The 24680-nt window shown below is 34.5% G+C and overlaps 1 protein-coding gene across 1 annotated transcript; it reads left to right on the forward strand.

The window, feature by feature from the left end:
- The first annotated feature begins 22117 nt into the window (after positions 1-22117).
- Positions 22118-23295, forward strand: LOC140977543 (uncharacterized). The gene is made up of 2 exons (XM_073442291.1): positions 22118-22692; positions 22783-23295. The coding sequence occupies exons 1-2, from the start codon at positions 22306-22308 to the stop codon at positions 23062-23064; spliced, it is 669 nt and encodes a 222-aa protein (XP_073298392.1). The 5' UTR covers positions 22118-22305; the 3' UTR covers positions 23065-23295.
- The last annotated feature ends 1385 nt before the right edge of the window (positions 23296-24680 follow it).

Raw genomic sequence — 24680 nt, forward strand, 5'->3', positions numbered from 1 at the left:
AAATGAGAGAGATAACGAATAAACACTAAATGCTTTATGGATCAAACAACTTCACTCTACCGTACTTTTTTTTTTTAATTATACATGCAAAAAATGAGAAAAATAGAAATTAAAACGAGAAATAATGCTATATACCCCTCCCACACTTATATGTGGCAATGTCCTCAATGACACAAAAATTAGATACACAATGCAGACAGTAAAAACGCAAGGGAAGTTAGAGAACTCCCCCGATATTTGTTGAGCATCGTATAGCAAAGCTTTCTATTGTTGTGGCGGAGGAAAATGTGGATAGATAATGGAAGCTGCTGAGAGAAGATGTGAAATGGGTGAGAACAAATACAGTTAGATAAAAGAACGTAAATTTTTTTTTTCAAAATCAGAAGATGTTTTCTCACAAGGCGTGATCACGCCTTGTTAGGAAACATCTACTGCATTTAGAGATTTTTTTAAAAAAAAATCAGTAAAGGTGTTTCAACAAGGCGTGGCCACGCCTTGTGCAAAAACCTCTACTGGAACAATTTTTTTTTTTTTTGCAGAAGTGGTATTCTTATAAGGTGTGATCACGCTTTGTTAGAAGACATCTTCTGCACAAAGGTAACAAAAATTTTACTATTTGAAAAAAAAATAAAATTAAAAGAAATTAAAAATAATAAGAACAAAAATTTGGGTTGCCTCCCAAAAGCGCTTGATTTTTAGTCGTCGGCTTGACCCTCAAAAGCACTCATTCAAAGAGCGGCTGACGCCCAAAGTACGTGTCATATGACACCATATATGGGTCTTGGTTCCATGTGCCCTCAAGTTTGGCTTGATGTATGCAATGTAAGCTCGTCTCCTCAACAAAACGTGACTTTAAATAATAGGTATGGGATGAGAATATCATCGTTGGCTCTTGAAGAACAAAATCTATTGAAATCGGCAATGGAGAAAGACAAGAATCTCCTATATGTATGTATGATAATATTATCGATGAGCTCAAATCGATAGTCTCGGGAGCTTGTTCATCTCTCAACTTCATTTGTGCATCATCTTCGTTTGATATTTCTTCCAAAACTTCTTCAAACTGAGGCTCAACAGTTTCCTCATTCAATGCCACGCGCTTGTTTACCATATCATTCAATCGACTTATGATTATTTCATGACTATATCCCTCATCTTCTTGATGCTCGAAAAGTTGGTCTGTAAAATCAGATTGGCTAATTTCTGGAGTGTATTGGTGGTTCCAACTCTGCAGTGAAAGATCTCAATACTGATGGTAGTCAAAGTCGGCCATATCATTTAGCAAATATATGACACTGTCTTCACGTCGACTAAGTAGTGGACTACTAGTTGTTAGTGCTCCATTAAATACCCATCTTCGTGTAACTGTATCCAAACCTTTAAGAAAAAGTCGAATAAGAACATAGTTAGAAAAATCATGATTCCTGAATGTTGTTGCTAAATAATTGAATCTCTCCCATGCTGTGTAGAACGGCTCTGCGGTTTGTTGGGCAAAACTTGTGAATACTTGTCGATGAAACATCTCGAATTGTTTCACAACAAAAAATTCTCAAATTCTTCTTTTATTGATGAATCAACTGTGCAAAAAGAACGAGACATAAAAAAATAACAATAACAAAACTCGAAAAAAAACTAACCTTGCACCGTTCCCCGGCAACGGCGCCAAAATTTGGTGTGCTGTCGTTGAGCCACCAAACTTAAATTCCTACTCTCTAAGTAAAATTAGTGTAATAGTGAGCAGGGTCGAATCCACAGGGAACGGGAGATTATTTCTTTCGAGTAAAAATACAAATAAAAGGGGGGATTTTTTGAATATGAATTTAATAAAATAATAAACTAAATTTATCAAAGAAAAGAAAACAATAAATTTAAATGATAATTTATCTACTAGACTAAAATGAAGAATTTAATACGAGAAAGATCTGATTCAAGGGAGTTTTACTATTTAATTAAATCAATGTTCATCGTCAAACAAATAATTTATTCAAGTTATTCCAAACAATTAACTTTAGAATTATAGGGATAGCCGCTAAAATTCATGTGTTTTCCTAAATTAATTGACCGAACCCAGCATCCAGTCAAAACTTATCAATAACCAACTGGGCACGATAGCGTTCCATATTAATTAACGATAGCTTTTAGATTTGTGAAAACAGTTAGTCCTGAAATCTAACAATCGAGATAGCTGCAATTGATAAATCCAGTTTTGTTGTTTATTTAGATTAAATATATTATGATAGCACAACACATCTAATCTATGCTACTCATGTACCAATCATTCATGACAATTACGGATCACTGAATTCATAGTTAGCAGTAGAAAATCATATATCGAATTAAATTGCAGATTAATCGATATACAATATTCATATAATTAAATAATAAATCGACAAATACTTGGAATAAAAAGAATATTGAATTTAAGAACGAATACTTCACAGTGATAAATTAAACAGTAAAAACAACCCTTAAATCAGAAATAAAACTTAGGCTAAAGGTGTGGAGAAAATCCTTGCGCCTTTTTCTTCTCTTAACGTGTGATGAGGGTGGAAGGAATTGTGAGTTGAATGAGAAAAAAATCTGTTGCCTCCTTTCTCACGTGAGATTTTGTAGGTTGAAAGGAAAAATTTTTATCCAAAAATATATTAGCCCAATAATTATAACCTAATCACTAAAATAAAATACTTAGAAAATATATTTCAAGAATATAGAGGTTTTTTATGGAAAAAACTCTATCTAGTATTATTCCTTGATATGAAAATTCTTCAACTCTCACTAGGCAGCCGAGGAGTAGTCATTAGGCGTGGTCACGCCTTATCCAAAAACATATTCTGAATTTTTCTGCTCTACGTCTTACACTAAGATCAAATCGGCAACTTTAATTGTGATATAAAATCATCTTTTTTAGCCCAGATTTATCGCAAGAGCAGAAAACTTTCACCTACAATAAAATCACACAAAAATGTGTCAATTAAGCACGTTGGAAGTGGTAACAATGAGAGATATGACAACAAAAAAATACAACTATTATGAGCCTATCACTCCCACCGAATATCTTGTCAGAAGAGACAATCAATTGATGACTACAACGCTTGTTTTAATTGTGGCAAAACTGGACACTTTATAGCTGACTGTACCAAATTAAGTAAGGATGACAAGAGAGTAGTTGAGAAAGGCAAATAGTCCTTAGACAGAAGTAGATCCAAAGATGAAAAGAATTCCTTCAAACTGAAGCATAAGGTGTTGGTGTAAGAGGAAAGAAAGTCAAAGTGGGATGACTTAGACTTTGAGACATCTGAACCAGAAAGTTCAAGCAGTTCTAGTGATGATGATGAAGTGAAGTGCTTAATAACAAAGACGCTGAGCTGGAATCTAAAAGTGAACAGATATACGATTTTAGTTCAACTGATTTCACAATGGATGATCTTGTCTTTGCACTACATGAGATGATAAATGAGTACCAAAGACTTTCTCTCTCATTTGAAGAAATTAAAGCTAAGCAAACTGATCTACAAGACAACCAAACTGAACCTGATTGAGAGTAGTCTAGTGAAATTTTGAGTCTAAAAATAGATAATGTTAAACTGAAAACTGAGAATGAAATAATACATGATGAGAACCAGAGGTTAAAATATGATAATATGAAGCTAACTGAAATAGTTTCATCTTGGAACAAATCTTCAGTTTCCTTAGCTGAAATGCAAGAGTTGTAAAAACCATTTGGAGACAAAACCGATCTCGGTTTCAACAACAATGAAAGCATTGTTGAGACAAGTAATCAACCAAAACTGGAAATGTGAAAATAAAAGTATATTGATTTTGTTAGATCCGGTTTTCTAAATGAACATAAAGAACTCATCCCTTAATTTGGAAAGTCTGTTGAAAATATGAGTAAAGACAGAAAGTCTAGTGTTGATCATGTGTCTGACAGTTCCAATGTTAAGATAAGCTGGCAGCCTAACCAAACCAGTTTTGTTAGGCATAACTCAATGAAAGGAAAACTTAACCGAGACTTTAACAACAAACTTGTTCAGAAAAGATACAAGAAAATCAATGAAGTTAGGCTAAACAACATTTTGTATCTACTGCACACAGAACATACCACACACATACATATGAACAAACTATTTGGAACACAACAAGTTCCAAAAGGACTAATATAGTCTTGACCCAAGTAAGAATGGGGGCCAAAAGTTATTTTTAATTTGCGATTGAATGTTGAAGTAATTAAGAACTTAGCTTGGTACTTTGACAATGGATGCTCAATGTACATGACTGGAGAAGCCCAATTGATATCCCAACTGATCCAATGTTCTGGACCTTAAATCACATTTGGAGATACTTCTCAAGGTATAATTGTAGGTAAGAGTAAGCTTATTAATGGTGACATTATTATTGAAGACGTACTACTTTTGAAAATCTTAAAAATAATTTTATTAGCATAAGTCAATTTTGTTATCATGGCTACTCATTTGAGTTAAATAAACATTTGTATAATGTTAAATATACTTCTGGATACATTATAATGATAGGTGGCATATGCGGAAATACATTCAAAATCAGTTGGACTACTCAACCTAGTGAACCAGCGAGCTTCATTGCTTTTCACTTACCAAGGAACTAGTTGTGGCATAAGAGGTTAAGTTATTTAAATTTCAAAGCCATTGTATATATGAGCAATAATTCTTTGGCCACTGATCTGCCCAAAATTAAATTTTTTAAAGACAAAGTATGTTCAGCTTGTTAGTTTGGGAAGCAACTTAAGTCATCTTTTAAAAATAAGGGGTGTAACTCATCAACCCAAAGCTTAGAACTGTTGCATATGGACTTGTTTGGTCCTATATCAGTCATGAGCTTAGGGATAATGAAATAAACTCTAGTTATTATTGATGATATCTCAAGATTTACTTAGGTAATTTTTTTAAAATCAAAAGACTAAATTGTTAACCGATCAAAATTTTCAAAAAAACAATTAAATGAAAAATCAGAAGGGATTGACAAAATCGTATCTGATAGAAGAATTGAATTTGTCAACTGAACTTTGTCTACTTTTTTAGAAAAGCCATAGAATCAGGCATGAGTTCTCCGCAGCCAGAACACCTCAGCAAATAGAGTTGCGAAGAGGAGGAATATAACTCTTAAATAAGCTGCTAGAACAATACTTTCTGAGTCTGGTATTTTTCTAAAGTTTTGGGCCAAAACAGTGAAGCATGCTAAACTCATAACATATCAATGATTAATAAACATGGCAAGACACCATATGAGATCTGATATGACAAGCAACCTGTGGTATCCTATTTCAAAATATTTGTTTGCAATACTTCATTAACGATTATGGTAAAAATCATCTGGTTGTTTTTTATTCTAAGTCAAATGAGGGTATATTTCTTGGTTATTCTTCAGTTAGTAAAGCTCATCGAGTATTTAACAAAATGACTTTAAATGTTAAAGAATTTGTTCACGTTGTTTTTTATGAAACAATATCAACTGACCAGTCAACTAATCCAGCTAAACTGACCAATCTATTTCAAGATATTATATATGGCGTATGAGAGTGAGTTCTATATTAACAAAAGAATACCTCAACCTCAATTATTATCAATAAATCTATTATTAGTAAATTGAAAGCATTAAGGATAAGAAACCACAATTAGACAAAGAATAATGCACTTATATAAATCAAAAAGTCACAAATATTGTTTCCAACCAAACTACGACATTCCTCTAGAATAGAAAATTGGTTCATAACGTAATATAAATAAAAACAATGCATGTTTATAGATCTAAACATCAGTCTAAAGAATTTAAGAAGATAAGAATACTAGTAACGAAGCTAAAGTTGCTTCTCCGTCCCCAGAATCGGTGTCTTCGTCTTTGTTGCAAGTTCTTCGCCTTCAAAATCTTTCTCATGCAATTCTCTCGTTCTCTCCTTGTGTTTTCACGTGTGTTTGCGTCACATCTTCTGTGTTTTTTTCCATGTACCTTCCCTTTTTATTAAAGACCTAATGATATCTCGAATAAAACCCTCAGTTATAGAGTTTTCGCATACTTGGACTCTAAATCAATTTCGCACTGCAGTCTTTGGGGCTTAAGCGCCAAACAGGTGGCGTTGAAACGCCTAATTTTCTTCTACGAACTTTAAAGTACTTATCCTAAGCGCTTGGGCGTTGTGGTCTGGCACTGAGGCGTCGAAGCCACGAAGATTTGTTTCTCCATAATTCGACGCTTAAGCGCTTGTTGGCAGGCTTTGAGACTTGACTTCACACATCTTTTGAATTCATTAGACTCTTCATTATTCATCTTCTTAGCCTTATCTCCTCCTTCAAACATCTCAATTATCTTTTAATTTCTTTTATCTGACAAACACAACAATAAACTAAATCAAGCATAATTATGTCTAAAACTAACATAATTGAACCAGATTCTTATCACTAATTAAGTGCATGACTTCCACTTATCACTTTGGTATAGTACCTACTCGATACTACAATCATGGCTCAGAAAGTAATTCCACTATAGTTACAAATTTAATATTAATACTTCATCCGTCTAATATATTTAAGTTTTTGTGTGTTTTGAAATATTTCACACAAATTAAGAAATTTATTGAAAAATTAAATTTTACAGTAAAATTTAATTTTTACCTTCATTTAATGAATATTTTGATAAGATAAAAATAATTGTTAGAATTAGTTCGAGTATTTAATAATGATAGGAGATTGGTAAAAGATAAATATAATAATTCTAAATATGAAAATTTAACTATATATTTGAAACCGATGGATTATGAAACTATTAACATGTGATTCTTACCACGATTCATAAAAAATACAAAATTAATATAAATGTTCAAAATCATAAAATAACAAAATATACAATTTTTTACTTGATTTCTCAGATGAAAATTGAATAATTTTAATAATTATATATATATATATATATGATTTTTTTAAATTAAAGGCCCATCATGCTTCCGTAAAATTAAATTAAATCTTTTACCTCTTTGACCGGAGTGCCACCGGGTTATATCCACCATATTTTACGAACTGCTCCTCACAGTCCAACCACACGATCGCAACCGATGGTTACTGACACAGATTTCTTCAGCAGCACTTGGCACAACTTTAATTCGTTTCCTACCTTAGAGTGTACAGTAAAAGATAAAATTTTGAAAATAATACATGAGAGGGGCTAGAGCAAAGATTTCTTTATTCAAACACAAAAATTTATTATTACATTGAAACCTCCTGTAGAGGAGGAGAAATTTGCTTAGCTACTTATAGTAGCCGAACTTGAAAAACACATAAACTAGAAGGAGAAATATTGCAATTGGTTTTTGAAAGAAATGAAGAAAATGTTCGATGATCTTCACTTCCTTCTTCATGCATTATTTATAGAAGGCTTCTTCGGATTTGAAACTCGGACTTCAAATCTTGATAAGCCTTTACAGCTTGCATATGGACCATGCAGTGGTTGAGTGGTCCCTTCTTTTTGTCTTTTTTCTAGATTATGAATCTAGCAACAACATGTTCTTCTTCTTTAATCTGGTTGCAATATCAGTAGATATGAGTTTGGAATAGATCCATTGTAATTTCATCTCCCTTTTCTTTAAAATGTTGGACTAAACTTCTAAGGGCTGGCAGCTAATCTCTGTATCTCTTGATTCTTCTTTTCGAAACTTTAAAGATTGTAGAATACATTTTAAGTTTCGTTCTTGTGTGATTTTACTGATTCCCATCTTACTCTTATTAATAGATGTGAATGTTGGGACCAATTATCTTGTTTTATTCATTAGATTCCTCTTTTAAAATAGAGTATCCAATGCTCTTTTGTCATTTACCACCAATTATCGGTGGTCCTGTTTTCCCCACTCACATGGTGGTCTTTCTTTTGTTAGTGGGTTTGGTCACATGTCCCTTTTATCTTTGTCGAGGAATCTTCGGCTTTTTGTATCCTCGAGGAAAATGTGTTTGTGGTCCTTCTCCACTTGTCCTGTTTTCGGTAAAATGTTTCCGATCAGATCTCGGTTTAAAACCTTTACCGAGTTCCGGTTCTTTCTGGTTTTGGCATTCAGGACAGATGTTTTCTGACCATCTTCTTACATGTGCCATATTACAGAACTTTCGGCGAGTCTCTTTACTGGCCGGCAGCTTGCTGTTCCACAGAAGATTTCTTTTCTTTTCAAATATTTCTTCTGCAAAACTTGTAGTTTTTCCTGTCATTGTATTTAAATGGAACGATCCATTTAAATAATTTTGATAAAACTTAAATGGAAACTTGACTTTGTCAATCTCAGTGAGACAAACCCATAATCCCCATGCTCTTCTGGTTGAAATGTCGTCTTCAGTTATTGAAGCAACTAGGGGTGTTTCTTCTGTCGGAGGGTCCTTGATAAATTTTTGAATATTTGTATACGGCCTCCTTAACTTGATTAAATGAAAGGCTTCGTGAGAGCCTTTTTCAGCTGGTTCTAGTGCTGCACTAAAGAATTATAGCCCCAAAACATCTCCTCTGGACAAATAATCATTATTTGCCCAAGTTTCGTGAACAGCTTCCTGGATCCATTTTGGTAGACCTGAAATTTCCGGAAAGCTGGGTGATGTGGTATAAATTGAGGCAAGAGCCCGGAATTCGTACCAGGCTTTAACATCCTTGGGATATGAATTAGGCTTCATCCATACCCTAGGATATTTTCTTGAAACATCAACCCTGTTGGTAGCTGGGTTAATGCCTATTCTTTTTTTTTTTTAATTTCTCTCAATTCTGTTGGTAAACCTAAAATGGAGAAATTGCAACTTCATTAGTACCAACCTTAGATTTGCCTTTGTCAATACGAGGCCTAAGATTGATCTCTTCCTCTTCAATCCGAGACGTGAAGGCTTGACTTGAAGACTCGAGATAAGAATCTGGAGTCTCGATCTTTGTTTCAGCCGACTCATCTGAAGATGATCCCGACTTAACACTTGTGCTAGGGGTATTTGAATCCACTGCTCCAGGTATAGAGTCTTGTACTAGAAAACTCTCCATTTGAGAAACCAGTGGTTTCTCAATGCCTTGGAGGATAGGCCTTTGTGTCACATACCATAACTGAGTGTATGCCTGTAAACATCCTGTAATTCGGTCAGAGACAATTCTCTTATCCTCTTGTTAAAGCCTTCCCGCAATTTCTGCGTTTATTGTTAACTTGTTGAACTCGGTTTGAATCATTTCAAGGAGTTCCCTCAAACGCCTCTGCATCTTGATAATAGCATCAATGTCAGCTGTCCATCTCTTGTTAAAAAATCTGCAATAATATTTTCATGAGATTTAATAATCACAATATCAAAAATATAATTTTGACATAATGCCTGCCATCTTAATAATCTGGCCTTCTCAGGTTTAGATTCTATTCTATTCCGTAAGAAAGCTTTCACCTGTGTGTTATCAATTTTCAAAGTGAATTTCTTTGCAAGTAAAAATAATGGCCATTTTTCAAAAGCCCTTTTTACTGCATAAAATTCCTTCTCGTTGATATGTCATCTTATGGCTTCTGCATCTGAGAATAAATCACTACAATACATGCTTGGTTGTTCTCCATCTGGTGTGAGCTTAGTAAAAACTGCTGCCCACCAATGATCACTGGCATCTGTGTATAATACCAGATCATCCTCATCTTGAGGAATAGCAATCTTTGGAAGATTCTTACAAATCTCCTTTAATTGGCATAGTCCCTTTGTGTGTTCTCTGTCCATATAAATCTAGCATTTTTTTTCAACAATGGACTAAACACTTTCATGTGTTTTGCTAGGTTTTTTATAAACATCCCAGCAAAATTAACAGCTCCTAAGAAACTTTGAAGTTGCTTCTTGTCTTTGAGACTTTCTGGAAAATTATGCACTTTTTCCACTATGTGTTCTTGCAAAATTATTCCTGACTCATCGATTTCAATTACGATGAATTCAATCTTCCTTGTTGCAATGACTGCTTTCTTTTCAGATAAGACCAGTCCCTCTTTTTTACAAGCATTGGAAAAAATCTCCAAATGTTTAACATGTTCATTCATATCTTTAGACGCTATTAAAACATCGTCAATATAAACTTAAAATAATCTTTAAAAAGATTATCCATCTTTCTTTGAAATATCTGAGGTGAATTAGCCAATCTCATTGGTAATACCTCTCAAATATAATGTCCTTGTGGTGTGGAGAAAGCTGTGAATTTCTTACTTTCTTCCTGCATTCTAATCTGGTAAAATCCAGACTTACGGTCGAACTTAGAGAATATCTTAGCATTGCGTATACAACTTATGTTCTCTACTAGGTATAAAATACCCATCAAACTCCAGAATCTTATTAATTTCTTGATAATTAATAACTAATCTGGGTTTACCTCGTCTTATCTAACCATGATTTCTTACCAGAAAACCTGAACTGCTATATGGTGACATTCCTGCATTGATTAAACCAAAGTCCAAATGTTCCTTGATTATAATCTGCATATCTCTTTGATCAATGATATTCATTGGGATAGGCTTGCAACGGACAAATTCATACTCTTTGCCTTCCTTAATTTTAAGGCAAACTTTGAGTTGATTTCTGTCCCACCACGCCAAAGGATCTTCATTGTAATTTTCTTTGATCATTTTCTTGACATCTTCTAAAGATACCTTATATTCAAACTCTACTTCATTCTTATGTAGAGCTATCTTAAGGCATTCTATTTCTTCTGGTTGGAGATGTTTATCTGCTCTTAACTGGTGCATTGTTTCTCCGAACCGTCTGGAATCTTTCATTTTTGGGTTCAGAAGTTGTCCTGAATCACCACGCTTGCTGCGAAATTGGATTGGCAATTTTTTGTAAAATGCCTCTCGTAGTCTCTGGACTATGATTTTGTGGTTAAAAAGAGTTGTAAACACTAATATTCTAGTCTCATTTTCATGAGTATAGGACTTGAACATTTGTAGGAAATTGTTTCCTAACAAAATATCAGCTCCGGTATTATGGAAATAAATTGGTAGTGTTTTCACCTTGTACCAATGTGTTTCCCCCGCACTGCCAATCATGATTTCATTCATCTTAATCCCTTTTACATAAGATTAAGATCCATATGGAAAAATCTCTTCCAGCAATCTTAGGTAATTCTTCTTCCAAACTATTTGGAAAAACTTCTCGTTTTGCTGTACAGATTCCATCACCTGAATCAATATAAGCAGCAAAATATTCTGCCTTATATTGCTCATATAACATTCCTACTGGAATGTATATGGAGAATGGACTTGTGGTAATTGAATTTTCCACATCTTATCTTCTGCCATAAACTCCATTCCATACTCTAAAGTTTCCAAGGTTTGTGTTCCTCGAGAAATTCTAGTCCAAGAATTAGTTGATCTGGTTCTTTTTCTGGAACTCCTGTGATATTAAATTCCAATTCTCCAACCTGGATCATTCCTTGGTAAGTTCCTATCACAGGTTGTTCTAAATAGTATATGGTATTACAAGGAAATTGATTCCTTTGTTTCGTAATATCAAATACTATTTCGACTTCCTTCCACCCTTCTGGGCATCTAAGCTTTCCTATTGTTGAAAAAAAATTTTAGCTCCTGTTGGGTTTCTTGGATAGGGGTTTTTCCCCATCTGTAGCTTGTAATCATATCTCCTTGAAAAGATAGTCTTCTTGATTCCAATCTAAGACTTTGATTCCTTTGTAGAATCGGTTTGTCTTGTATTTGGATATCTGTTTCCTGTATTACCGGAAACTCAACTCGTTCTGGATAAATTGCCTGAGAAACTTTTCCGAATATTTCTGATATCTCAATAAACTCATTTCTAATAAACAACTCTGAATGATGTGTATTAGATAGAGCATATGAGATTTGATAGGTAATAGAATATGGTCTATTACCTTCCTTCATCAGCCTTTTTTCCTTGAAATTTTGATGCAATATCAAGGCTCGACTGAAATCTCGATCTGCTAGGTTGTAGGATATCCTTGGATAGATTACTCCTACAATTTTTCCTATACAGAGATTTCCTGAGATAGTTCCCAGTAAAGAATCTTGAAGGTTCCCCATTCTTTTATCGCATATAGCAATATCAATGGGTGAATCTATATCTTCTTTGAAAGTAGCTTTTATCATAATTTGGATTGCTTCAATATGAATCCAAAACATAGTCTTTGCTACTTCTATCTTGAGTTTTTGTAATTCCTCCTTAATTTCTTCAGAAGGAATTAATTGCATCTCCATTCTATTTCCAGTAAGTTCCATTGGGATTGCCATTTCCCTTCTGAAGACCTTATAGATTAGATGATGTTTTCTGTTTCTTAGGCCAAGATTTCCTAAGAACTTTTTTAGTTGTCCTACAGAGAATCCTTGATATCTCTGTAGACTATGATTTTCTTTCATGATCCTTTGGACCATGTTTTGAGATATTGTTGTCTGGCTAAAGAAACCAGACAAATCCTCATGTGTTTCATGTCGAAACACCTCGTCTTCAGTCAGATTCCGATTCAGTTCCATCGGATTCTCCCTGACTTAGAACTTCTTCTTCTTCATATTTACTCTCATCTGAGGCAATGTCTTCAAATTGGTATACCTGAATAAGATCTTGGTAATAAACTACTTCTTCAATATCCGGAGTTGGATCGAAACGTTTAATACCTCTTTTTTCATTTTCTTGACAGTTGGTTGAGATATGACCTCTTGCTCCACATGTCCAACAATTACAATCCTTAAAACTTTCATTAGCTCGTGTATGAGCTCTTCTAAAAGTTTTCTTTGTAGGTCTTCTTCCTGTGCTTCGAGATGTACTCGATGCTTGGGAGGATGTCCTACTTCTTGATGGTCTGCTTCTTTGTCCAGATTTGTAAGATCTGGCTTTCTGTCTAGACCACTTCTTCCACTTCTAGCATAAAGATGAGTCCTAAAACTTTTCCTTTTATGCTTCTTTGGTTTACTCTCAATAATTGTTGGAAGATCATTTTCCTTACAATACAAAGGAGTACACTTGTTAATACCCCTTAATCGTTTGTAATTTTTTTGTAATGCTGCCAAATGGCACCATTCCGCCAATTTTCCTTTAAGGAAAGAGGCTCTTCTTGCCAATGTATCTGGATTTCCTGGTACATATTCTCTTATGAGCATTTCTCTTCAGGGACTTGGCATCTTGGCGAAGAATAACTGCATGGCTATATCTTCTTTGACTCCTGAATTTCTTCTATATTTAGTGAATAACATAATGTATTCATCTACTAAACATATGTCACGTAATTCAATACTATACAGAGCTTGAGTATATTTCTTCCTCTTCTCTGTATCTTGATTGTTAAAATAGTCTACCCCTATAAATTGTGCTTTAAATAAGGTAGCCATTTTTCCAACAATCTCACTGAGAGATTCACCAGCTAGGACGGACTCTTTCATTTCTAATGAAGTCATGTCCCAAGCAATTTTCACTGATCCCATAAGACTCATTTCTAAAGGTTTAATGAATCCTTCTTTATTGAGATCAAATGTTCCTGATGCGATTCTCATAGCAGATGTCCAATCGTCTATGAGTTCTTCTCTGTTTTTGAAATCTAATACATCAAGGTTAAGCATAACCCCGTAAGGATGTATAGGATCTAAAATAGTTCTTCCACATGGTGTTTGGTGCAACGGAATTTGATTTCTCCTTGTCCTTGTTCCCGCTCGGTGTGATCCTCCACCAGTATGGAAATCAGATTAAGATTCTCTCATATTTATATTTTGAGATCCCACACTTTCCCTTGGTGGTTCTTGAGAAGATGACCAAGTTATAGCATATTGTCATAATTTTGTACTGTCTTCTGGATTTCCCTAAGATCTGAAGAGATCTTAGAAGAATCTGGTACTATTTTCATAAACTTATTTGTTTGGATCATAGGTTTATCTGAGGGTGCTGAAGAATTTCTTTCTTCTCTTGATATCTAACAGTAGTTAGATGCTCTTGTATATATTCCAAAATATTGGAATAAACCTTGTAAATTATTTTTCTCGAACATAAGTTCGGATTCATAATTTTCGAAATTCTCCTCCTCAAACATTTCGTTTCTTTATAATAGTAAATTATGTGTTTGAAATAAATTAACCTTAGGCTCTGATACCATTTGAGAAGCGCGAGAATCAATTAAAATCAAATAAAGAAAAATGGTATAAATGGCATTTTTCAAGATATTTTCTCTCTCCATATATTGGGTTCTAACTTCAAACATAATAGGTACTGAATCGGATATAACCCCAAATTTATATGGTTCAACTCAAAAAAAAAGAAACCAATAGGTGCACATGACCTGAGGTGGGTATCAGGTGACCTCACGTCTCCAGCAGTGTCTACGTAGGCAAATCAGATCTCGCCACGTCACCACAGCTGATCAATATATAGGACCCTAAGGACTCACTCAAACCCAGCCTTCGAACCCCAGGCCAAGCCGCACGCCCCCGAGCAAGCGCTGAACCCTGCGCGCCTCCCTTGAATGTTCTCGGGTAGGAGTCCTTGCTGTCAAAGACTCCTCCCAATCCCCTTAGCTCGAGTCCTAGAATGGCTAGGACTCTTCCCTTGACTCCCCTACGGCCCTGGCTAGCCCTGGAATCAAGCCAACACTAAGCCTAGCCGTGAAGACAAAAACCGAACCCCTTGTTTCCCATGACAGCAACATGCTTCTATCTTTCGTGTTTTTCGTTTGCAGGGTATATGGTGATGAACTAGGACTCTAATATTTGTGAAAAACAGTACTGGATTGAGTCCTAATCATGGCAGCTTCTTACACAATACATAAACATGTTTTAGGTGATCAACAACTCAAATATCGAACCCATAAACATGAAATTTCGAAAATAATTCAAAGGCGTGTCTTTACGTAATTACGTAATTAACGTACGAAAATATAATATGGTGTGATGATGTTTTAGAAGGAAAATATAATATGGTGTGATGATGTTTTAGAAGGAAAGAATAGGCGTGTCTTTACGTAATTAACGTACGAAAAGAAAACCGTTGACGATATCGAAGAACGGGGCAAGACCTTTGGCTTGAAATCCTCCTTGCAACCTCACGATTTTTCTTCTGCAAACTGTGTTGAGTGTGCCGTGTGTTTTGAGGTATTTTGGGAGAGAATTTCAGACTTTGGGGCGTGAGTTGGTACGTAAGGTTTGGGGTAATTAGCTTATTATATATTAGTAAAACCCTTAGTTAAGCTTAGGCTTATTAAGCTCATAATTTAAGCCCATTAGTCTTAATTAAGATTTATTTAAAATATTAAAATAGTTTTGGTAAAAATAGTTTGTGAATTAAATAGCCGGGTTGTCAAAAAGTTCGTATTTATTTTTTTTTGTTGAAAACCGACACCGATAAAATTTAGGTCCCGGCTTATAAAATCACCTCAAAACCCCATAATTTCAAAAATAAGAAAAAGCATCACCCATATTTTAAATAATTAAAAACAACTATTTCATAAAAACATTTTCTATTTTTCAGCCATCGGTCTTCGTTCCTCGATCGCAACGCAACTCGAATAACCTTTGAAAATATATTTTAATGCAACAATGTAGAAAAATATATTTTTGAACATGCAAATATGCACAACATAATTAATTCATGCAATTAAAACATTTAATTAAAATACAAGAGAATTTAATAATTGCATGCATGTGGTTTGCGTGGACCTTTAAATTTTCGGGACGTTACAATTGAACTGAGAGCACTTGAAAAAATGTACAGTAACCGAGAAGTTATCCTAAAAGTGATGCGTGTTTTTGCCCAAGGAATAAGATGTGAAAACAAAGGCAATGAGAGAATCTAGATATTTGAATAAACTGGAGTTGCACGATCTTTTTGTGGACATAAAGGCGTACGAGTTTGAGTTGCAAACAAGAGAGGATGATCAGTCTACATTTCAATTGACCAAGGCCTTAACGGCAGTAAAACTGGAACCATCAGTTTTGAGTAAGAATTAAGCCGAGCAATTGAGCTGCGATGCCATGTCATTGTTTGTGAAGAAGTTGAGCAAGTTTCTAAGAAAGAATTAAGGCAATTTTCAAGGCTCCCACCGAATATCTTGTCAAAAGAGGCAATCAACTGATAATTACAACGCTTGTTTCAATTGTGGCAAAACTAGGCACTTTATAGCTGACTTTACCAAATCAAGTAATGATGACAAGAGAGTAGTTGAGAAAGGCAAACAGTCCTTAGACAGAAGTAGATCTAAAGATGAGAAGAATTCCTTCAAAATGAAGTATAAGTTGTTGGTGTAAGAGGAAAGAAAGTCAAAGTGGGCTGACTTAGACTTTAAGACATCTGAACCAGAAAGCTCAAGCAGTTCTAGTGATGATGATGAAGTGAAGTGCTTAATAACAAAGACGCTGAGCTGGAATCTACAAGTGAACAGATATACGATTTTAGTTCAACTGATTTCACAAGAGATGTTCTTGTCATTGCACTACATGAGATGATAAATGAGTACCAAAGAATTTCTCTCTCATTCGAAGAAGTTAAAGCTAAGCAAACTAATCTACAAGACAACCAAACTAAACCTGACAGAGAATAGTCTAGTGAAATTTTGAGTCTAAAAATAGATAATGTTAAACTGAAAACTGAGAATGAAATAATACATGATGAGAACCAGAGGTTAATATGAGAATATGAAGCTAACTAAACTAGTTTCATCTTGGAACAAGTCTTCAGTTTCCTTAGCTGAAATGCAAGAGTTGCAGAAACTATTTGGAGACAAAACTGATCTCGGTTTCAACAACAATGAAAGCATTGTTGAGACAAGTAATCAACCAAAACTGGAAATCTGATAAGAAAAGTATATTGATTTTGTTAGATCCAGTCTGCTAAATGAACACAAAGAACTCATCCCTTAATTTGCAAAACCTGATGAAAATATGAGTAAAGGCGGAAAGTTTAGTGTTGATTATGTGTTTGAGAGTTCCAATGTTAAGATAAGCTGGCAGCCTAACCAAACCAGTTTTGTTAGGCATAACTCAATGAAATGAAAGCTTAAATGATACTTTAACAACAAACTTGTTCAGAAAAAATACAGGAAAATCAACGAATTTGGGCTAACAAACATTTTGTATCTACTGCACACAGAACATACCACACACATGCATATGTACAACCTTTTTGGAACACAACAAGTGGTCGTTCAATTAAACTGATATAAGTTTGGGTTCCAAAAAGACTAATATAGTCTGGACCCAAGCAGGAATGGGGATCAAAAGTTATTTTTAATTTGCGATTGAATGTTGAAGTAATCAAAAACTAATCTTGGTACTTTGACAATGGATGTTCAATGTACATGATTGGAGAATCCCAACTGATATTCCAACTGATCCAATATTCTGGACCTTAAATCACATTTGGAGATACTTCTCAAAGTAGAACCGTGGGTAAAAGTAAGCTCATTAATAATAACATTATTATTGAAGATGTACTAACTTTGAACATCTTAAATATAAATTTATTAGCATAAGTCAATTTTGTTATCATGGCTACTCATTTGAGTTAGATAAACATTTGTATACTGTTTAATATACTTCTGGATGCATTATAATGATATGTGACATATGTGGCAATACATACAAAATCAGTTGGACTACTCAACCTAGTGAACCAGTGAGCTTCATTGCTTCTAACTTACCAAGGAACTAGTTGTGGCTTAAGAGGTTAAATCATTTAATTTCAAAGCCATTGTAAATATAAGCAATAATTCTTTGGCCACTGATATGCCCAAAATTGATTTTTTAAAGACAAAGTCTGTTCAACTTGTTAGTTTGGGAAGTAAATTAAATTATATTTTAAAAATAAAAGGTGTAACTCATCATCCCAAAGCTTAGAACTGTTGCATATGGACTTGTTTGGTCCTATATCAGTCATGAGCTTAGGGAGAATGAAATAAACTCTGGTTATTGTTGATGATTTCTCAAGGTTTACTTGGGTAATTTTTTTAAAATCAAAAGACCAAATTTTTATTCAACCAATCAAAATTTTCAAAAAACAATTAAATGAAAAATCAAAAAAGATTGACAAAATCATATCTGATAGAAGAATTGAATTTGTCAACCGAACTTTGTCTACTTTTTTAGAAAAGCCATAGAATCAGGCATGAGTTCTCTATAGCCAGAACACCTCAGCAAATGGAAATGCTGAGAGGAGGAATATAATTCTTAAATAAGCTGCTAGAACAATACTTTCTGAGTCTGGTATTTTTCAAAAGTTTTGGGCCAAAACAGTGAAGCATGCTATACTCATAACATATCAATGATTAATAAACATGACAAGACACCATATCAGATCTGACATGGCAAGCAATCTGTGTTATCCTATTTCAAAATATTTGTTTAATAATACTTAATTAACAATAATGGTAAAAATCATCTGGCTGCTTTTGATTCTAAGTCAGATAAGGGTATATTTCTTTATTATTCTTCAGTTAGCAAAGCTCATCGAGTATTTAGCAAAATGAATTTAAATGTTGAAGAATCTGTTCACGTTGTTTTTGATGAAACAATATCAACTGACAAGTCAACTAATCCAGCTAAACTGACCAATCGATTTCAAGATATTAATATGGCGTATGAGAGTGAGGTCTATATCAACAAAAGAATACCTCGACCTCAATTATTATCAGTAATCTATTATTAGTACATTGAAAGCATTAAGAATAAGAAACCACAATTAGACAAAGAGTAATGCACTTATATAAATCAAAAAGTCACAAATATTGTTTCCAACCAAACTACGACATTCCTCTAGAATAGAAAATTGGTTTATAATGTAATATAAATAAAAAACAATGCATGTTTATAGATCTAAACATCAGTCTAAAGAATTTAAGAAGATAAGAATACTAGTAACGAAGCTAAAGTTGCTTCTCCGTCCCCAGAATCGGTGTCTTCGTCTTTGTTGCAAGTTCTTCGCCTTCAAAATCTTTCTCATGCAATTCTCTCGTTCTCTCCTTGTGTTTTCACGTGTGTTCTGTGTTATGTACCTACCCTTTTTATTAAAGACCTAATGATATCTCGAATAAAACCCTCAGCGATAGAGTTTTCACATACTTGGACGGACTCTAAATCAATTTCGCACAGGAGTATTTGGCGCTTCAGGTGGCGTTGAGACGCCTAATTTTCTTCTACGAACTTTAAAGTACTTATCCTAAGCGCTTGGGGGTCTTGGTCTGGCACTGAGGCGCCGACGCCACAACGATTTTTTTCTCCATAATTTGACGCTTAAGCGCTTGTGGGCAGGCACTGAGATTTGACTTCACACATCTTTTGAATTCCTTAGACTCTTCATTATTCATCTTCTTAGTCTTATCTCCTCCTTTAAACATCTCAATTATCTTTTAATTTCTTTTATCTGGCAAACACAACACTAAACAAAATCAAGCATATTTATGTCTAAAACTAACATAATTGAACCAGATTCTTATCACTAATTAAGTGCATAACTTCCACTTATCACTGTGATACCTACTCAATACTACAATCATGGCTCAGAAAAGTAATTCTACAATAGTTACAAATTTAATATTAATGCTTCATCCGTCTAATATATTTAAGTTTATGTGTGTTTTGAAATATTTCACACAAATTAAGAAATTTATTGAAAAATTAAATTTTACAGTAAAATTTTTCATTTTATCTTCATTTAATGAATATTTTAATAAGATAAAAAAATTGTTGGAATTAGTTCATGTATTTAATGATGATAGGAGATTGGTAAAAGATAAAGATAATAATTCTAAATAAGAAAATTTGACTATATATTTAAAACCGATGGAGTATGAAACTATTAACATGTGATTTTTACCACTATTCATAAAAAATACAAAATTAATATAAATGTTCAAAATCATAAAATAACAAAATATACAATTTTTTACTTGATTTCTCATAGGGCCAATTAAAAAAGCAGGAGTGAGAGAGAAAGTATTTAAAAAACACGGACTCTGACTTTTTTTTAAGAAACAAGGAGCTGACTTTTGATTATTATATTAACTGTAATTAAACTCTTTAACTTAATTAATTCTCATCTTTTTTTTCCTCGGTCGACACACATCTTTCCCCCATTAAAATTTACATGTCATCTACCCTTTTTTCCCCAAATCAGGATCTGTCGACCCAAAATCAATTTAGTCGACAAAAAATCTACTTTGAGAAAAAATAAGAGTCCACCCATAAAAATTGGTCGACCAAGATTAATTTTCTTGGTCGACCAGAATTCTTGTTGGTCGACCAAGATGAATTCTTGGTCGACTTCTTGGTCAACTAATTTTGGTTGACCAAGAAGAATTCATAATTATGTCATGTTTATTTTTATTATTATTATTTCACTTTGGTCGACCAAACCAAGAAGAAATTCATTTTGGTCAACTAATTTTGGTTGACTAAGAAAATCTACAATTATATCAGGTTTGTTTTTTTTATTATTATTATTAATTTTTATCTATTCTAATTATCTTATTCTCTTAATTTTTGTTGAATTTTGTAGGATATACCTTTAGGTCGACCCAAAAGCAAAGAAACAAGGTCGACCCAAAAACAACAAGGTCTACTTTGTGTCGACCCAGCTAAATATGTGATTCATATGTTAAAACATGTAATATTATATAACATACTTGTGAAATTGTGATTCATATGTTAAAACATGTAACATAGTTGTGAAATTGTGATTCATATAATAAAACAACATGTAACATAGTTGGTTGTGAAATTGTGATTCATATGTTAAAATATGTAGCATAGTTGTGAAATTGTGATTCATATGTTAAAACAACATGTAACATAGTTGGTTGTGAAATTGTGATTCATATGTTAAAACATGTAGCATAGTTGTGAAATTGTGATTCGTATGTTAAAACATATAATATAATTGTGAAATTATGATTATTATGTTAAAACATATAACATAATTATGAAATTGTAGCTCATATGTCAAAACACATGTAACATAGTTGTGAAATTGTGACTCATATGTCATAACATGTAACATAATCATGTAACATTATAGAACATACTTGTGAAATTATGTGATTCATATGTTAAAAACATGCAACATTGGTCAAAATTGTGTAATTATCCTTCAAAATTAAGTAATTATCGGTCATATTTGTCAAATATATGGATTCATATGTTAGAAAAATTGTTGACCCAAAAGCAACCTTGGTCGATCCAGAGATTAACATGGTCGACCCAAATATCAACAAGGTCGACCCAGAAGTAACCTGGCCGACCCAGAAATCACCATGATCGACCCAAAAACTGATCAACAAGCACTAGGTCGACCCAAGCTGGGTCGATGTTGGATAGACCAAATTTTAAGTCTACCCAAATGGGTAGACCATAAGCTTGGTCTATCCATGGTCTACCCGTCTACCCATTTATGGGTAGACCAAGCAAATGGGTGGACCATAAGGGTAGACCATGGGTAGACCAAGCAAATGGGTAGACCATAAGCTTGGTCGACCAAATATTTTTGTTCGACCAAGCTCTTTGGTCGACCAAGCTCACCAAGCTCTTTGGTCGACCAAGAGCTTGGTAATGGGTAGACCATAAGCTTGGTCTACCCAACATTTTTGGTCGACCAAGCTCTTTGGTCGACCAAGAGCAGCTTGGTCGGCTCCTGGTCGACCAAGCTTCAACCCAAGCTCTTGGTCGGGCTTGGTCGACCAAGAACAAATCTTGGTCGACTCAAATAAAATGTTGGGTAAATCAAAATTTTGGTCTACGGTTTGTAGGTCGACTCTTTCTTCTTCAAGCGAGTCGAAGAAACAGAAGCAATAAATCGAAATAAACGTTAATATTATCAGATTTTTGTCAGTCATTTGTTCGATTGAGTTTGCTTAGATTGGAAAGATCTGTATCGAGAATTGATGGGAAGAAAAAGACGATTTGCATTGAGAATCGTCGTTGGAAAGGAAATGAAAGTNTGACCTCACGTCTCCAGCAGTGTCTACGTAGGCAAATCAGATCTCGCCACGTCACAACAGCTGATCAAAATATATTAAGGGAAGGCGCCGGGTGCCTAGGTCTGACACGTGGCGTCCTCTCTGCCATTTCAAGTACGCTGTCGTTTGCGCCACACAAATAAGAATATCTTCCCAGCGCAATTTCCCCAATCTACATCCACCACAAGGATCTGGCATGGCAATTTCGTAATTTGGATTTAAAAACGGGGCTTTGAGTTGGTGGTGTTGACTGCAAAGATGTTGCTTCTTTAATTAATTCACCCTCGTTCATCGTTGCTTTCTCCACCGATCTGCGAATTCTTCGCCCATACGAGTTCATATTCACTCTCTTTCTCGAAGATGAAGAGGTGTGAGTTGTGTGAATTGAAGGCTGCGATTTACTGTAGATCGGACAAGGCGAGCTTGTGCTGGGGTTGCGACGCTAGGGTTCATTCCGCCAACTTTCTGGTGGCGAGGCATTCCAGATGTTTGCTATGCGGACTGTGCCGGTCACCGACGACGTGGGCTGCTACCGGTGCTGTTTTGAGCCCCACTATGGCGGTATGCGAGAAATGTGTTGACGGAAAGAGAGGAATAACTGGTGCTGAAGTTGAAGAAAGGAAGGAGGTGGTGGTGGAGGAGGAGGAGAATCAGATTGCGCTTCTGTCGGAGAGTAGTTCGTGTAGTGCTGAAGCGGTTTTTTCCAGGAAGCGCAGGCTCGAGAATGTCTCTTTTGTTGCGTCCGATGTATAAAATCAATCTTCCTGAAACTATTTTTTTTCCACCATTGTTAATATATATGGTTAACAAGGGCGATTAATTTGTATTCATTGACAGGATGATGATCAATATTGCTCGTCATATAAGTTCAACGTCCGCGCTCCGCTGCCAGCAGCGGTGGCGTGCGTTCTAAACAAGGAAGCATCACCGCCGCAGAAAGTGCGGAGAACGACGTCGTTTAAAACGGGTGAGATCGGGATATCTGAATCGGGGATCTTGGAGAGTCTTCGAAGATTTCATCGCGAAGAATTGGGTTCCGGACTACAAATGGCGGAATGCTACACTCTAAGCGAAGATGGTCCCAGCGCCGTTGATCTCAGTTCCTGCGACTCTTCGTAGCCGTTGGATTTCATCAATTAATCAATCACAATAATAATTAATTAGTTGAGGTAATCGTACGGGAATTTTCCCTTTATTATGAACACATGGTTTGGGTTGCTTACAATTAGGATTAAGATTAGCTTTTTAATTTTTATTTTGGGTGAAGATAAACATGTAAGAGTCGTGTTTGGTGGCATATGGATCATTGTAATTAGCTTTGATTTATGACTTTAAGTTTTTTTTTATATTTTTTTGTTATTTATTTCAATACTTTTCAAAAAATCTACTGGAGTACGAATTTTAAATCTTAGATCTATTGAAAAATATTATTTTATATAACAAAAATATTATTTTTTTATTGAAAACATAAATCAAATCGATCTCAATCATATATATTAGTTACTCTACACACGCGATGTGTGTACATTTTTTTTATCATTATCGATGGACTAAAGTGGAATTTGACAAATTATGGAAGACATTAATTGATATTTGAATTGTTGAAATAAAAAAATAAAAATAAAAATGTGCGTTGAAATTTAAAAAAAACAAAAAACAAAATTGTAATATTAGTATCATATAAGGTAAAGTTGGAAGAAAAGTTTGTGTCTTTTCTAAGTAGTTATTATCATGTGTTCAACTTTAATAAAATACTAGTTATTATGCACACGCGATGCATATGTGTACAATCTTTTTTATTATTATCGATGGACTAAAGTGAAATTTGACAAATTATGGAAGGACTAAATTGATATTTGAATTGTTGAAATAAAAAAAAATAAAAATAAAAGTGTGTTTTGAAATTAAAACCAAAAAAACAAAAAACAAAAGTGTAATATTAATATCATATAAGGGTAAAATTGAAAAAAAAAATTGGTATCCTCTCTAAGTAATTATTATCATGTCCTCACAGTTAATATAATAGTATAGATAATAGTATAGATATACATAATTCTTAATACTTTTAGCAAGGAAGTTTAAATGATCGAAATTGATATTAATTATCAGTTAATTGATTTTTTAAGATGCTTTTCGATTAAACATGCATACTGATTAGATTCTGAATAACTAAAACATTAAATTATTTTAATGAAAATTACATTAAAAACATATGACAGATACTTAAGTGATACTCACGGGAAATTTTAGGGTCCGCTTCCAGCAAGTGTCACTAGTCCAGACGCAGGTTTTAAATTACACTGAGCCTGAAATCACGAATAAGATCGTTAGAAGGGGGCCAGGAGGGTGTCCTGGCGTAGCCCCTCCGACGCTCAAGTCAGAGACTGAGGATATATGGGGGGAGCAACTAAGGGTGCTGCTGAAAACAATATAGTGAATTCCAAATCATACGCTCAAACCTGATATTTATAGGAGAATACCTGGGCTGCACATGGGCCCTTCACCTGTGGGCTCTATAGATGGGCCGGTAGTTTGGGCCTGATCTTGATGGGTTCATCCCTGGGGTATCACCAGACTCCCCCTCCCGAGTCGAACTGAATCGTAGGTTCAAAGTTCGATTAATTGTGCTGTTATCGGGTTACCGGGTGCAAGTTGTGCATTTTCTTCCCGCCATCTGTCAGTCTCCAAAAATTTGGAAACAAATCAAGTTACGATTCTGCAGCTCTCTCCCGCCT

Source organism: Primulina huaijiensis, chromosome 5 (genome assembly GCF_012295235.1).
Source record: "Primulina huaijiensis isolate GDHJ02 chromosome 5, ASM1229523v2, whole genome shotgun sequence".
NCBI lineage: Eukaryota > Viridiplantae > Streptophyta > Magnoliopsida > Lamiales > Gesneriaceae > Primulina > Primulina huaijiensis.